At 39.6% G+C, this 14,337-nt stretch overlaps 1 protein-coding gene across 1 annotated transcript in view; it reads left to right on the top strand.

Moving 5' to 3' along the window:
* Window positions 1-14,337, top strand: part of TOP1 (DNA topoisomerase I) — an 89,502-nt gene that overhangs the window by 56,205 nt on the left and 18,960 nt on the right. Inside the window, exons 9-13 of the mRNA XM_034641620.1 lie at window positions 4,602-4,717; window positions 8,985-9,106; window positions 10,022-10,144; window positions 12,451-12,638; window positions 12,922-13,066. Coding sequence (XP_034497511.1) covers window positions 4,602-4,717; window positions 8,985-9,106; window positions 10,022-10,144; window positions 12,451-12,638; window positions 12,922-13,066 — 694 coding nt within the window. The remainder of the gene's footprint in view (window positions 1-4,601; window positions 4,718-8,984; window positions 9,107-10,021; window positions 10,145-12,450; window positions 12,639-12,921; window positions 13,067-14,337) is intronic.

The following is a 14,337-nucleotide window of genomic DNA, read 5'->3' as shown; positions in this document are numbered from 1 at the left end:
AAATCATTCTGTGTAATGTCTCTTAGATTAGGAAACATTAATGAATATCAGAATACCTAGAGTTGTGACTGAGAAAACAGGTGTCCTCACTGGGAGTGAAGATTCAGTCTTTATGGAGGAGACTAGCAATAGCAGGTTACTTTTGAGATGTATGTGTAGGTGGGAAATTTTGTTTTTTATTTAATAAATTCTGGTGTTTGGAATTTTGAAATTAAGTATTTTTAATACTGGTACTTAAAACTTGATATGATTTAACTATTGTACCAATTGTACATGATTTGTATTTGTGTTGAAAAGAGTCAAATGATCCAGAGGTGTGTAAGTTAGAAAAAAATGATTTCTTTTTCCAATTCCCATTTTTCCTTTTCAGCTTTGAGGTAACCACTATTCATAGTTTGGTATGTAGACTTCCAGACCCATTTGTGTGCATTTACTCTGTGGCTTTTATAATTTAGAACAGTAATCTCCCCAGCATAGCGTGCCTGAGGAAAAGGGAGAAATCAGTGACCGGGGAGGGGTCTGAGAGGAGCAGAGCTGCAGTGGCAGAAATGCTCAACCAAGCTATGTAATTGGCATTGTTGATGTGAACACATACGGGGTTCAAATGAAAGTGTGGAAAAGGAAAATCACAGAGCAAAGGAATCCTGGGTCTTTCCAAAGCAGAATCAGGAAACAAAAGGATAAGTTTTTATTTTCTTGTTCTCCCCCCTCCCCCATTTTTTCCTTTGGAACTAATCAAAGGTTTTCAGAGATAGAATATTCACATTTAATAAAACAAATTTTTTTAAAGATTTACTTATTTATTTTTAGAGAGAGAGCAAGGGGAGGGGCAGAGGGAGAGGTGGGAGAGAGAGAATCTCAAGCAGGCTCCCCACTAAGTGTGGAGCTCGACACAAGGCTCAATCTCATGACCCTGAGATCATGGCCTGAGCTGAAGTCAAGAGTCAGACGCCCAACCAACTGAGCCACCCAGGTACCCCTCAATTTTTGAAGATAAAATGAAATGCCCCCCCCCTTTTGTTTTGAAAGGGAGAGCAGAACCAGAAGGAGAGAGAGAATCCTAAGCAGGTTCCTGTTAAGGAGCCTGTCGTGGGGCTCCATCTCATGACCCTGAGATGATGACCTTGAGCCAAAATCAAGAGTCAGATGCTTAACTGAGCCACCCAGGCGCCCCAAGATAAAATGAAATGATTATGTAAATTAGGGGTTATTGCGGAGTCATGAGAATGGTGGGTTAGTAATTCATCAGTCTTTTATGTCTGGCAGGGTTCTTTGGTCGGTGCTCAATAAGTGTTTGTTGAATGAACAAGATTATTTCCTTATCAACACTAGCTCCCTACTGTCTTCTCTTTCTTCGGAGCCTTGGCTCTTGTCGGACCCTGAAGCAGATATACTCTTATCCTGGTCCAGCCTTGTGTGGAATTAGATACCCTGGAAGGGTCTAATAAACTAATTTTGCTTCTGTGATTGAAATCCTTATCAATGTTGCCACACATTAATTCTGAGAGACCATAACCTTTGATTTTTATTCTTATTTTAGTTTAAGTGGGATTCGTTAGTCTTTAAAGATGATTGGTTTGGGGGGGGGTCAGCAGTCTTTTCTACAGCCTCCAATGCATGCTGTCCTCCACTCCGATTGTTAAATTTTGTGCTTTCTTAAGCACATTGCTTGATGGCACACTGTAAGTTTTTATAAGTAGAGAACAAGAATGATCAACCTCTTAGCCGATAGCTTGCCCTTTCTTCCTGTCATGGTAGGCCGCCTCCTGTACTCTGAAGTCAGTGGTCCAGTTCTTAGTGACTGCCACTGACAGCCTAGTCAGGGAGTGAAGTGGCAGATATTCTCTCTCTCTTTTTTTTTTTTTAATTATTCCTCTTGCTCTCCCACTAAAAGAGACATACTTCATCAGTTTGGCAAATGTGCAGATCTTTTGCTTCCCTCCAAAGTCTGCAGATTTGTTAATGTTGCCAAAAAGAAACCAGCAAAACTTTGATCTTTATCTCCTCTTTGGTAATTGTGGAGAAGTGGAAATGGTTCAGATCCCGTCTGGGTTTCTTTATTGTATCACATTTTCCCCATAGAAACAGTATTAAAATTGGTGGTGGTATGCTCAGGCTTGTGGGAAAACTTTATTAACCGAGATCCCCATTTTCATTGTAGGTGTGTGGAGTTTTAGGTCTGCCTTGAGTTAAATATACTTTTGTGTCAGGGCTGACCAGTTGGAACAGAAGTCCCATGTTTATTCTTCACACAAAGACTTAGAACCTGGGGAATTGGTTGCTGGGATTAGGTGACTTTTAAACAGAGGTTTCAGTCTCTTTTGGCAAAGGCAAAATGCTATAAGAGGTTAGGGTTATAATGTAAGGAATTAGTGTTGAAAGACCAGGACTCTGAAAAGCAATCATTAATAGTGATAAGAAATTTATGGGATATGGATTGATACTCTTCTCAAACCAGAGAAATTGTCCTTGATTCTAGAGATTAGCTTCAGGAAAGCTATAGTATTTATTTCTGAATTAAAAAATTCTTAAATATGCATTTTACAGTGTATTGTGAGGTGCTTGTTAACTGCAAAGGAACTTGATTTCAAACAGCATATGGATGTTTACCTTCCTGTCTTACACAGGTTTCTAGCGCTCTCCACCTTCCCCCTTTCAAGCATATTTTACTGTCAAATTGAAAACCGTCTTGAATTCATAAGCCTGCCATAGAGAAGTCATTTTGGTGTCTAAGTACATGTTTTTCTTAATATTGTTGGTGAGCCATTGATGCAGGCTTAAAAGAGCAACACTACTGTTTTTATTTGTATAGTAATAGTTGTTGATCCAATGATATCGGCCTCTTGAAGGATACTTTCTCTTTCTGTTTTAACTGAGGTTTGGGGAAATGTGTATTTGAGTCCTTTGCCGGTTTTTAAAATTGGGTCTGTTCTTTTGTGGTTGAGTTGTAGTTCTTTATTCTAGATGTTAGTCCTTTATCAGATATATGCTTTGCAAATCTTTTCTCTCATTTGTGGGTTGCTTCATCACTCTTCTGTCCTTTGATGTACAGTTTTTAACTTTGTAGTCCAGTTGATCTTTTTCTTTTGTCGCCTGTGCTTTTGGTGTCTTGTCTTAAGAAATCATTGCTAAATGCAAAGTCATGAAGCTTTTGCACTGTGTTTTCTTTTAAGAGTTTCATAGTTTTAGCCTTTGTGTTTGGGTCTCTGATCCATTTTAGTTTTTAGTTTTTAGTTTTTTATATAGTGTAAGGTAAGGGTCCAACTTTATTCTTCTGCATGTGAATATCTAGTTTTCCCAACACCACTTGTTGAAGAGATTCCTTGGTCCATTGAATGGTCTTCACACCCTTATCAAAAATCATTTGACTATCTATGTTGACTTTGTTTTTATAGTGATGCTCTTATTATAGCAGTTTGATATGTATAATTTTATTTAACGTTTTTGAACTTTGTTTAAAACATTGGACTTAGAAAAAAAGTACTGGAGTTAAAAGATGATAAGAAGTAATAGAATATGCATAATTAGCCTTTAGAAGGATTCTATAGAACTTCAGGGCTTTTAATTTTAAAGTAGAAATAGAAGATTAAAATCTGTGAAGTTTTAAAATACCTTGTCTGTAAGACAACTGACTCACAAAAAGAAAATGGTGTTGATGATGAGAAGGTCTGTCTAATTCCAAAAAAGAGAGAGACTTAGAGACATGTCAGCCAGTTGCAGTACATGATCCTTAATTGGATCCTGGCCTATAAAATACATTTTGAATGTAATTCGGAAGTTTTTAATATGGTCTAGGTATTAGAATGATGCTAATTTTGTTGGATGTGATAATAGTATTGTAGTTCTGTAACAGAATATCCTTATTTTTACAGACATTTGCTGAACTATTTAGAGGTGAGGTATCATATCTGCAACGTACATTGCTGAAATGGTTCAGCAAAAGTTAGGAAACTTAGCATAGTATTAACAATTGTTGAATGTAAGTGACGGGTATATGGTGTTCCTTTTATTTGTCTGTGTTTTTCTGTATGTCTAATCATTTTTAAAGTAGAAAGGTTTTTTAAAAGCTGTTTCCACAAAACTTTACATTCACTTACCAGGGTCTGCTAGATAGCTTTAGCTAACCCATAAGTACCCTAAACTCAGTATACCCCAACCGAACTATTATTTCCCCGTCTTCTGTTGTATTATGTACTTTCTTATAGGTTTGTTTTTCCCCTACCTTCACTTGCCATCTCCATTCCCAGGAGGCCTTTTTCTATGTATCAACAGCTAAATAATGCCTCTGCCATGTATACCATTGAGGTAAAACAGCTGTTTCCATTTCCATATCCCCCAGTTTTTGCTGAGTTCCTTGAGTGGGGATCCCTTGTATCCAGTCTTAGAACTGAACTGTTGAACTGTATTTTCCTGTGTTCACCTGAGTATTCCATTTTATTTGTTGTGAGTGTTGGATTTTTTAAAGTGAAGAATAATGGTAATTTTGATCCAGGCCTTGATGAGGCCCAGAGTTATTCTAGAGCACCAATCAATTGAGCAGATTAATTATTTGGGCATTTATTAGGTGATCCCTAAATGAGGTTATACTTTTTCTTTTAAAGGTGGGAAGAAGAGCGCTATCCTGAAGGCATCAAGTGGAAATTCCTAGAACATAAAGGCCCTGTATTTGCTCCACCATATGAGCCTCTTCCAGAGAGTGTCAAGTTTTACTATGATGGTGAGTTGTTCCAAGGTTGTCTAACTCTTGGCCAAGAAGAGTCTGCTTCTATTTAGGAATAGAGAATGAGGAAGGATCTTGTGCTATATAGTCCTTTCTGTTTATTTCATTTTGTTTTATTGTCCTTGTGTGGTTTGGGGGAAGGGTCATCAGGTGTTTACTTAACTCTTAAAGGCCCATTTGGTGCTGAAGAAGTACCTTGAGAAAGAGGCTGTTAATGTCCTAACTGCATGGTCCCAAAGATGTCCATCTACATAGGTCACAGTACTTGGTACCTGTAGTTAAATGTTTTTATCTGAACTTCATTTCTGAGGAGCTACTCTTTGTAGGATTTATTAGAAGAGCCTTACTTGAATGGTAGTATTTTACTTTAGCGATAAAATGTAAGCTGACAAGCTGTTCATGATGAGAAATAGTACTAGTATTTGGTTGAAGATTAATTAGCCCTCAGCTTCTAGGTAGGTAGGGCTGGTAAGTGTCTGTCTCTAACTGTATGTGTAGCATACCGCTATGCCTCTATGTGCAGTCCAATTTTATGGGCTGCTGTGAAGCAGCACCCTGCCTGGTTCTCTTAGAACACGCAGAATTGTCCATTAACTGCCACTGGTATTTTTGTCCTTGAGTAGAAGAATTTAAGAGTCTGTCTTTGACACTCTTCCTGTTTGCAGTGTAGCACTATGCAGATGGGAATGCTCAGCTGACTTCCCTCATTCCAAGAGTTCTACCCAGAAAGGGCTAGAGCATTTTTCCTCAAACCCTTCTGTGCTTAAGATTCACCAGGTAGATCTGGGCTCATTTAATAGATGTGGAATAATAGTATTGGGTGCTTTTAAACCAACCAAACTGAGAAATACTGGGCAGGAAAACTGCTGAAAGGCATCAGTGGTGAACACTTAAGAGAGTTCTGGTGCATCTCTTTTTTCCACCAGCAGTGACCTTAGGGCCACAGATACTTACAGATAAAGGCAGTAGTTTATACTGAAAGGTTGGGTCTTGCACGTGGACATGTCAAACTTGGCAAGCTGTAATTCATTTTTTTAAAACGCTGTTTATTCAGTGTGCCTGTGTTTGACATCAAGACCCAGCAGTGGACAATACTGACGAATCCCTGATTGCATGGCCTCAATGACAAATGCTTGCATCAGATAAACATTCTGACTAGTGTTGACCATAGCACGCAGGACAGAGTTCTATTAGCCCTCGTAGTTGGTCATTCCTGGGGATGCTCAACTATGACTCCAAACCCAAACTCTAATGAGGAAGAAGAGCCTAGAACCTTGAAGAAGAGAATCCTGAAAGTCCATGTATTCTGTAGCTCAAGTCTAGGTTTATCAAGAGCTTTAGAAAGCTCAGCTAGTAAAGCCCCACTTTGAGGTTCAAAATGATTTGAAGGAAAGCTAGATTCTCTAGTCTCTGGGTTCTTTCTCTTTTTTTTTTAAAAAAGATTTTTATTTGTTTTAGAGTGAGAGGAGGGGGAGGGGCAAAGGGAGAGGGGAGAGAGAATCCCTAGCAGACTCCACACTGAGCACAGAGCCTGCGCAAGGCTCAGTTTCAGGACTCTGAGACCACAGCCTGGGCCGAAACCAAGAGTTGGACACCTAACCAACTGAGCCACCCAGGCGCCCCTGGGTGTTTCTTTTCAAGATGAGAAGCCAAGGGCTGAAACAGGCATCACTGGTCACTGTGGTCCCTTCCTCCATTCTTGGCCAGTGCTCCATTATAGGAACTCCAGCTATATCATTTCCTCAGTAGGGTTTCTTACTGGGATTTCTTCCCTTTGCTTGTGTAAACTCCCACTCTGTAGTAAGTCAGGATGTTGTATTTGAATTATTAGTCCAAATTGATACTATAAGTCCTGCCTGCTCTCTAGGAAAGAGAGTGCTCAGACTCCTTTGGACCTGCGGGGGAGGTGGGGCACAGGCTGGCTGAAGCAGTGACTTGCCTCTGCTGAGAACCTCCAGTTTTCAGCTCTGACTCAGCAATTTCTTCTCCCTGGAGCTCAGCCTTTTCCATAAAGTGCTCCCATTGCCAGGAACCTTCAAGTCATCCTCCCACCACTCTGCTGCTGGGGGAGCTGTCATTTCCTCTTTTGAGGGCTCATGTAAAACAGGAGGCATCAAAATTGCTTCCTCTGTTGGTACAGAATTCAGTAAAATTGCCCAAAGAGTCTCCATTTTTTTGTTTTTCAAATATTTGTTGATACCAGTTTATAAGCCAAACAGACCCAAGAACAGTTAAATTCTTTCTTGCCTTTTATTTTATGTTATTTATTTATTTAAAAGATTTTATTTATTTATTTGACATAGAGACAGCCAGCGAGAGAGGGAACACAAGCAGGGGGAGTGGGAGAGGAAGAAGCAGGCTCCCAGCAGAGGAGCCTGATGCGGGGCTCGATCCCAGAACGCTGGGATTACGCCCTGAGCCGAAGGCAGACGCTTAACAACTGTGCTACCCAGGCGCCCCTCATTTATTTTATTTTTAAAGACTTAAATGTTTTCCTTTATATTAGAAAGAAGCATGTTACAACTTTACTGGCAACTCTAGTTCAGACCTGAGTTGGGGAGATCCAAAGAAGTGCAGGAAACCCTTGAAAGCTAATAACCGTATCTTCCCCAAAGTGTCCTCTTGCAAAGGCAGGAGCTTGGTGTGGGGGTTGAAAGGGGAAAGTGGCGCCACCTGTTGGCTATTTGAGTTATGGATTTCAAGCAGGTTCTTCCTGACTACCCCTGACAATTTCAATTTTGTGCCACAATTCCCTTCATCCCTGCAATTAGGGATGATAACTTCTCAACCATCATGAAATGAGATGTCTTCTGAGTTTTGAAATGAATGGATTTCTGGTTAAGTTTTAGTTTTCTATAATGAAAGTGAAAATCCTTGGTGAATTATTAGTACCTATTTAATAGTAAGGCAGTAGAATGGTGTTTAACCTCATTTTAAGTACAAATTATTATGCCATGGATTAGTTCCAGATGGTGTTGTAAAGTTGGATAGTCAAGAAAAAGTAGAAATTGGCCCTAAGAGTACTATTAAAAATATTCTATTTGAAAAGTAGAGTGAACTCCCAAGTACTTTCCTTTATTGCTTTATTACTAATTAGATAATATAAAACCCCTAGGCCGCATTCAGATTTACTTTAGAAGATAGGAGTTTTCATTGTGTAACATCAGGATTCCTTTAGAACAACTTTTACTAACATGTACACACTACCAAGAACCCCAGTCATCCCTTGTGATCTGGATGAGTCTTACTTCCCTGAAAGAGGCAGCCTCATAGTGCCTATATTCCAGAGCAATCATCTCAAACTCTGCTATGCACGTGAGCCACCTGGAGGTCTCTTAAAATGCACTTGCTGAATCTGTAGATCTGGGGTGGGGCCTGAGATTCTGCATTTTTTTTTTTTTTTTTTTTTTTTTTTTTTGAGGTTTGTTTGTTTGCTTATTTATTTGAGAGACTGAGAACGTGGGTGGGGAGGGGCAGCGGCAGAGTCTTATTAAGCAGACTTCCCGCTGAGCATGGAGCCCAAGGCAGGGCTCGATCTCAGGACCCTGAGATCACGACCTGAGCTGAAACTGAGAGCTGGATGCCCAACTGATTACGCCACTCACGTGCCCCAAAGATTCTGCATTTCTGACAACACTCCCACGTGATGCCAATGCTGCTGGTCTGTGAACCACACTTTGAGTACAAAAGTTCTAGAGGAAGGTCTTATTTAGATTTTTCATGTGGGATATCTGGGCTTGCCTGCTATGGATATATATTATTTTATTCATATTCCACCCACCTAACTTTGAAGAAGAAAGATGCCTATTTCTTTTCCCCACAATTCCTTTCTTCCACTCCCTGCCCTATCCTTTCCTCCCCTTCTTGAACAGAGGCTGCTTAGCTTAGCAGTGGCAGGAGTCCCTCTGAGGATTTGATTTTTAAAAACCATTGAAGAGGTGTAAAGGACCCTGCTTGCTGAAAGGAAAAGGAAGAGTGGCTGGGCCTCCCCCAGCTCATCCCTGTCCTGAGCAGGCACCTGGGAACAGTTTACTGGCATAGTCTCCAGAGAATGACCCAGGTAAATATCTGCTAAAGAGAAGGAGAATGTATACAACTAGATATAAATCAGTGTATTGTCTTTGTTGTTGTTGTTGCCATGTGTCACCAGACCTTTATACCTTGGGAAGGTAAACCATCAGTTAGAAGACTTCTCCAGAGCTCAGTATTTATACGCAAAACATGAATTATACACCTCAATTTTTGGAACCGCTTTTTCCTCTAGGTAAAGTCATGAAGCTGAGCCCCAAAGCAGAAGAAGTAGCTACCTTCTTTGCAAAAATGCTCGACCATGAATATACTACTAAGGAAATATTTAGGAAAAATTTCTTTAAAGACTGGAGAAAGGTATTGTAGCCCATGTATTAATATCCTAGCACCTTGCGAAAGTATTAATCAAGTACTAAATTAATAAACTGTAACTTTACAAAAAATTCCGTGGTGTAAAATTTGAGCTTTATGAATTTTACTGTATTTAAAGGTTTTTTCCCCCTATTCATTCACTATATTGTATATGGTTTCTATCCACCAAGGATACTTATATTTCTTTCCTCTCACACTCTCATATGGCCGCAGGAGGAAGTTTATTAGGCCAAACAAAAAAACCTTAGCCCTGGCTGAGCAGAGGAAAGTTTGTCTCTGCGGGACTGCCTGTCCTCTGTCTGCTGTTGCAAAGAGACATGTTAATGTGATGTCCCATTCCCTTTTGATTCTTTCTTACTTGCTTTTGGTACTTTCTGCTCTTGAAATCACATTTCCTACATCTGTCTAGGTGATTTTAAACAATCTCATTCTCAATTTGGATTATGTGGACAGAGGCTGAGCTGAAGCTTACCTTCTGAATAGCTCTGGAAATAACATTTAATAAGTGAGTAGAGCAGGGATAATGTTTCTAAGAGAGAATGAGTATGGAAATATTTCTCATTACTAAAGCAAATGATATATATTCATGTTTCTCCAACTGTGGGATACATATGCTTGCGGATGTGGCAGGGTGTAAGGAGCCCAAGAAATTACATAAGAGTTCCATACCTTTTTCAAGGAAAAATCATGTAGAGCATTTTTCTGCTAAATATTTTATAACAGAACAAAGTAATAAAGTTGTTTCTTTTTTTCAAAACTCATGAATTTAGATGGACTACCTCTTTAGACAGCTTTGGCTGAAAAAAATGGTGCTTTGCTGTAATCATAAAGAAACCTATGGGGTAAATTGTGTATTTACCTTCTTCTTCTGTCTCCCCACCCCCTCCTTTTTTTGACTAGGAAATGACTAATGAAGAGAAGAATATTATCACCAACCTAAGCAAATGTGATTTTACCCAGATGAGCCAGTATTTCAAAGCCCAGACAGAAGCTCGGAAACAGATGAGCAAGGAAGAGAAACTGGTACTACAGAATTTCTTAAACCTCTGGAGAACTTTGGAATAGTGTTTAGTTCGTTTTATTTTCTTCTTGGTTTTTACAATACAGATTTTACTTTAGTAATTTCACATGGCTCTACACTAAAGATTTAGGATTCTTGGCCTAGTAAAGTTTAAATTTTCTTAAGGGTTTTACATAGACTAAAAATTGTGAATAATAGTCACTTTATTGAATGGCTCAGCGTAAGAACCTGGTGCTCTTGTGACGTAAAATCCAGTCAATAACTCCAGTAATATAGTATTTAAAGATGGGGAGACCCGTGCAGTGGCTCCTGGATTTTAGGGTTTTAAGACAGCAACAATAATACTGCCTGTGTACCTCCCTGTTCTTGGTCTCTTTTACCCTGCAGTCTAGCCATGCTCATCCATCTCCATCTCCACTCCAGAAGGATCTTTCCAGTATCCAGTGGGATGTCATTTTCTTCTAGGGTTCCTGAGGCAAACTATAGGCTGCCTATTTTTATTAAAAAGTTGTATTGGGGGGGGCGCCTGGGTAGCGCAGTCGTTAAAGCGTCTGCCTTCGGCTCAGGGCATGATCCTGGCATTCCGGGATCCAGTCCTACATCAGGCTCCTCCGCTGGGAGCCTGCTTCTTCCTCTCCCACTCTCCCTGCTGTGTTCCCTCTCTCGCTGGCTGTCTCTCTGTCACATAAATAAATAAAATCTTAAAAAAAAAAACAAACAAACTTGTATTGGAACACAACCACATCTACTTGTTTACATATCATCTATGGCTGCTTTCATGTGACAGTGGCAGAGCTGAGTAGTTCCAACAGAGACTGTGTATAGCCCTCAAGCCTAAAATATTTTCTATCTAGAAAAGGTTTGCCAACTTTTGGTATAGAGAAATCCAGGCTAGAGTTTCTTTGTTTTGTCTGTGTCCTTTATTCCCCCCCCCCCCAAGCTGGAGGTCCAGAAATTATGGATTTTAAGGAATTTTAAAACTCTAAATTTAGTTTCAGTACTTTAAGGGACTTGCATGTTTATGCAATTTAGGCCTTTGTATTCATTCTATAATTCATTGTTTGATGGTGCCAACTTAGCTATAGTTTAAAAATTATGAGTTACTATAAGAATGATAATTGCATCAGACTTTTCAGTCTCAGTTTAGTCTTCTCAATATTCCAAATTAGTGAAACTTTGTTTATTCTTTACTTCAGGGGTGTTTTAAAACTTAAAAACCGCTTTGGAGCTTTGTTCTTGCAAATAGCTATCCAAAGATAGGGAGGTTTCACAAGTATCACCTTGTCAGAGCCCTGGCCAAGGACACCTGCTGCCAGCAAGTTCTGAATCTGTTTCTACCCACAAGTCAGCAAGACTTAGCTAAGTTGAATTTCTTAAGTGTAATATGAAGCCAGAGTCAGCAGAGGGTAAGGAGGCTCCATGTTCCATTCCCACTCTTTTTTTTTGGAGCAAGGATTGCAAAGTACTCAATGTGTGTACCCATATACCTAGGAAAGAATCTGTGACAGGTATGTTTCAGCTTGAAAGACCATCTGAAATGCTGTTCAACTAAATGTGTCTGGAACCTATTAGAAAATATGGAGATGGGGCGCCTGGGTGGCACAGTGGTTAAGCATCTGCCTTTGGCTCAGGGCGTGATCCCGGCATTATGGGATCGAGCCCCACATCAGTCTCCTCCGCTATGACCCTGCTTCTTCCTCTCCCACTCCCCCGGCTTGAGTTCCCTCTCTCGCTGGCTGTCTCTATCTCTGTCAAATAAATAAATAAAGTCTTAAAAAAAAAAAAAAAGAAAATACGGAGATGTTCTTTATGAATCCTGTCATAGATTCTTCCCCCTCTGCCATTCTGACCCTACTCAACAAAATGATGTTAATTTTTAAAGTTATATTTAAAAATACCTGGGTAACGTGTTCTCACACATAAATCCTTTAAAATAAGAAAATCAGCTTTGAATCTGTAGTTGGATCAGTCCTCAAAGGTAGATATTTTGGGGAATTTTATTATACTTAAAGTTTGAAAACTCTATTAGAGGTTATCCTTATTGCATTCCTCTCTTTTTTAAAAAAAAATTTTTAAGAAGTTTATTTAAGTAATCTCTGCACACAGCGTGGGGCTCAAACTCATGACCCTGGGATGAAGAGTCATATATGCTCTTCCAGCTGAGCCAGCCAGATACCCACATTTGCATTTATTTGTTAGTGATTTTTTAGACTTTTCTGTACCTTGAACTATTCTCTAATAAGAGATAAAATATGAATAGGGAACAGCAATTTGAGCCCATTTTGAGTACTTCCTTGCTGTGTTCCAGAAAATCAAAGAGGAGAATGAAAAATTACTGAAAGAATATGGCTTCTGTATTATGGATAACCACAGAGAGAGGATTGCCAACTTCAAGATAGAACCTCCTGGGCTTTTCCGTGGCCGTGGCAACCACCCCAAGATGGGCATGCTGAAGAGACGGATCATGCCTGAGGATATCATCATCAATTGTAGCAAGTGAGCACAGTTTGTTGTTTGGGCCAGAAATCAAGGTTGGAGGGGGTTCCTTTGTTCTTGGGAGTACTGTTGCTGGGATTGCTCCACAGGCTACACAGAGCTGTTGGGAACAATGTGGTATCTCCATGTACAGATCTCCAAGTACTTTTCAGTTACTGACTGGTGATGAGGAGGAAACATGGGAAATACATGCTCAACAGATTATCCACTTTAGATCACAAAAAGTGAAACTGTCCCTTGCTTCTCCTTATTTCACTGCCCTCCTGCTTTGTTATTTCCACAGAGATGCCAAGGTTCCTTCTCCTCCTACAGGACATAAATGGAAAGAGGTCCGACATGATAACAAAGTTACTTGGCTGGTCTCCTGGACAGAGAACATCCAAGGTTCCATTAAGTACATCATGCTGAACCCCAGTTCACGAATCAAGGTAAGGGGTAGCTAAGAGCTATACCTGTTAGTGGGGCTGATCTCTTGTTGAAATGTAGTGTTCTTGGTCTCTAGAATCACTGTGACAAATTACAAACTCTCCAGAAAGCATCCTCATGCTTAGCATTATCTGGTGACCTTCCTAAGAAATATCCATTTTCTGCATCACATTATAGTTGGATTCATTTATTAATTCACGAATATTTACTGAGATTCCAGTATGTGCCTGGCACAGTGTATGCATGATGTTAGGAATTGTGTTGATAAACAAAACAGATGCAGTCCCTGCCTTCATGTTGCTTACTGTCTGGTGGTTGGAGTGTGATAAAGAATATAATAAATGTGGGGCATCTGGGTGGCATAGTCAGTTGAGTGTCCAACTCTGCGCTCAGCGTGGAATCTGCTTGGGACTCTTATCTCTCTGAAATAAATCTTCTTAAAAAAAAAAAAAAGAATGCAGTAAATGTAAATTGGCTTCTATAGCTTTCTTCCTTACCTTTCTTGGCTCTGAGGAAGGGAACATGATTGCTCTGAATCCAGAAGTTGTAAAATCTGGAGTCTTACTTACTTCTGGCTTCCCAGGATTTCATCTGGGTAGGTTCTGCCAGGAGCGAATGGGATGATGTATGTGAAAGCACATTGTAAACTGTTGTATACCCATGTGTTGCTGTTTATTACTACTATTATTGAAAGGGGAAAGCTGTCTTGGAAGGGCACTCAAGTTCTTATTAGCCTGCTAGGCATATCCTGCTTGGGAGAGTCCCATGAACTTCCTACCTCATATGTACTATGGAAATGTGCATAGCAACCTAAAAGAGAAATGAGCTCAAAAGAAAACAGCCAAGGAATTAGTTCTTTGTAGACTATGACTGTTAACATGCAGGGGACTGGGTCTTAAAGACCTTGGTTTTTATTTTGTATTTTTATTGGTTTTATTTTTAAAAACCAAAAATCTAGGTTTTTAGGTTATTAAATACCTGTTAAGACATGAAAGCTGCACCTCAAAAGGCTGTGTCTTGTCGACACTGAACTACACATTCTCTTAACTTAGAGTTCTTTGTTCTAATATGAAAAAGACCATCTCTATATTTTCTGGCATTCAGTTAGAAATGTCACTTTTTCTAGTTTAGAGTAAGTTTGGAATCAGAGAGAAAATCTTTATGAGCAGAAGTCCTCTAAAGAAATGTCCTCTTCTTCAGAAATAAAGGTGGATGAACAGTGGTTTTAGCTCTCACAGAACTCCTAGGCTAGTGGGCAAATTGGGTAAGAATT

The sequence above is a fragment of the Ailuropoda melanoleuca genome, chromosome 13, assembly GCF_002007445.2.
Source record: "Ailuropoda melanoleuca isolate Jingjing chromosome 13, ASM200744v2, whole genome shotgun sequence".
Lineage (NCBI taxonomy): Eukaryota > Metazoa > Chordata > Mammalia > Carnivora > Ursidae > Ailuropoda > Ailuropoda melanoleuca.
Note: the sequence above shows the minus strand (reverse complement) of the source record. Positions and strands in the feature narration are given on the sequence as shown.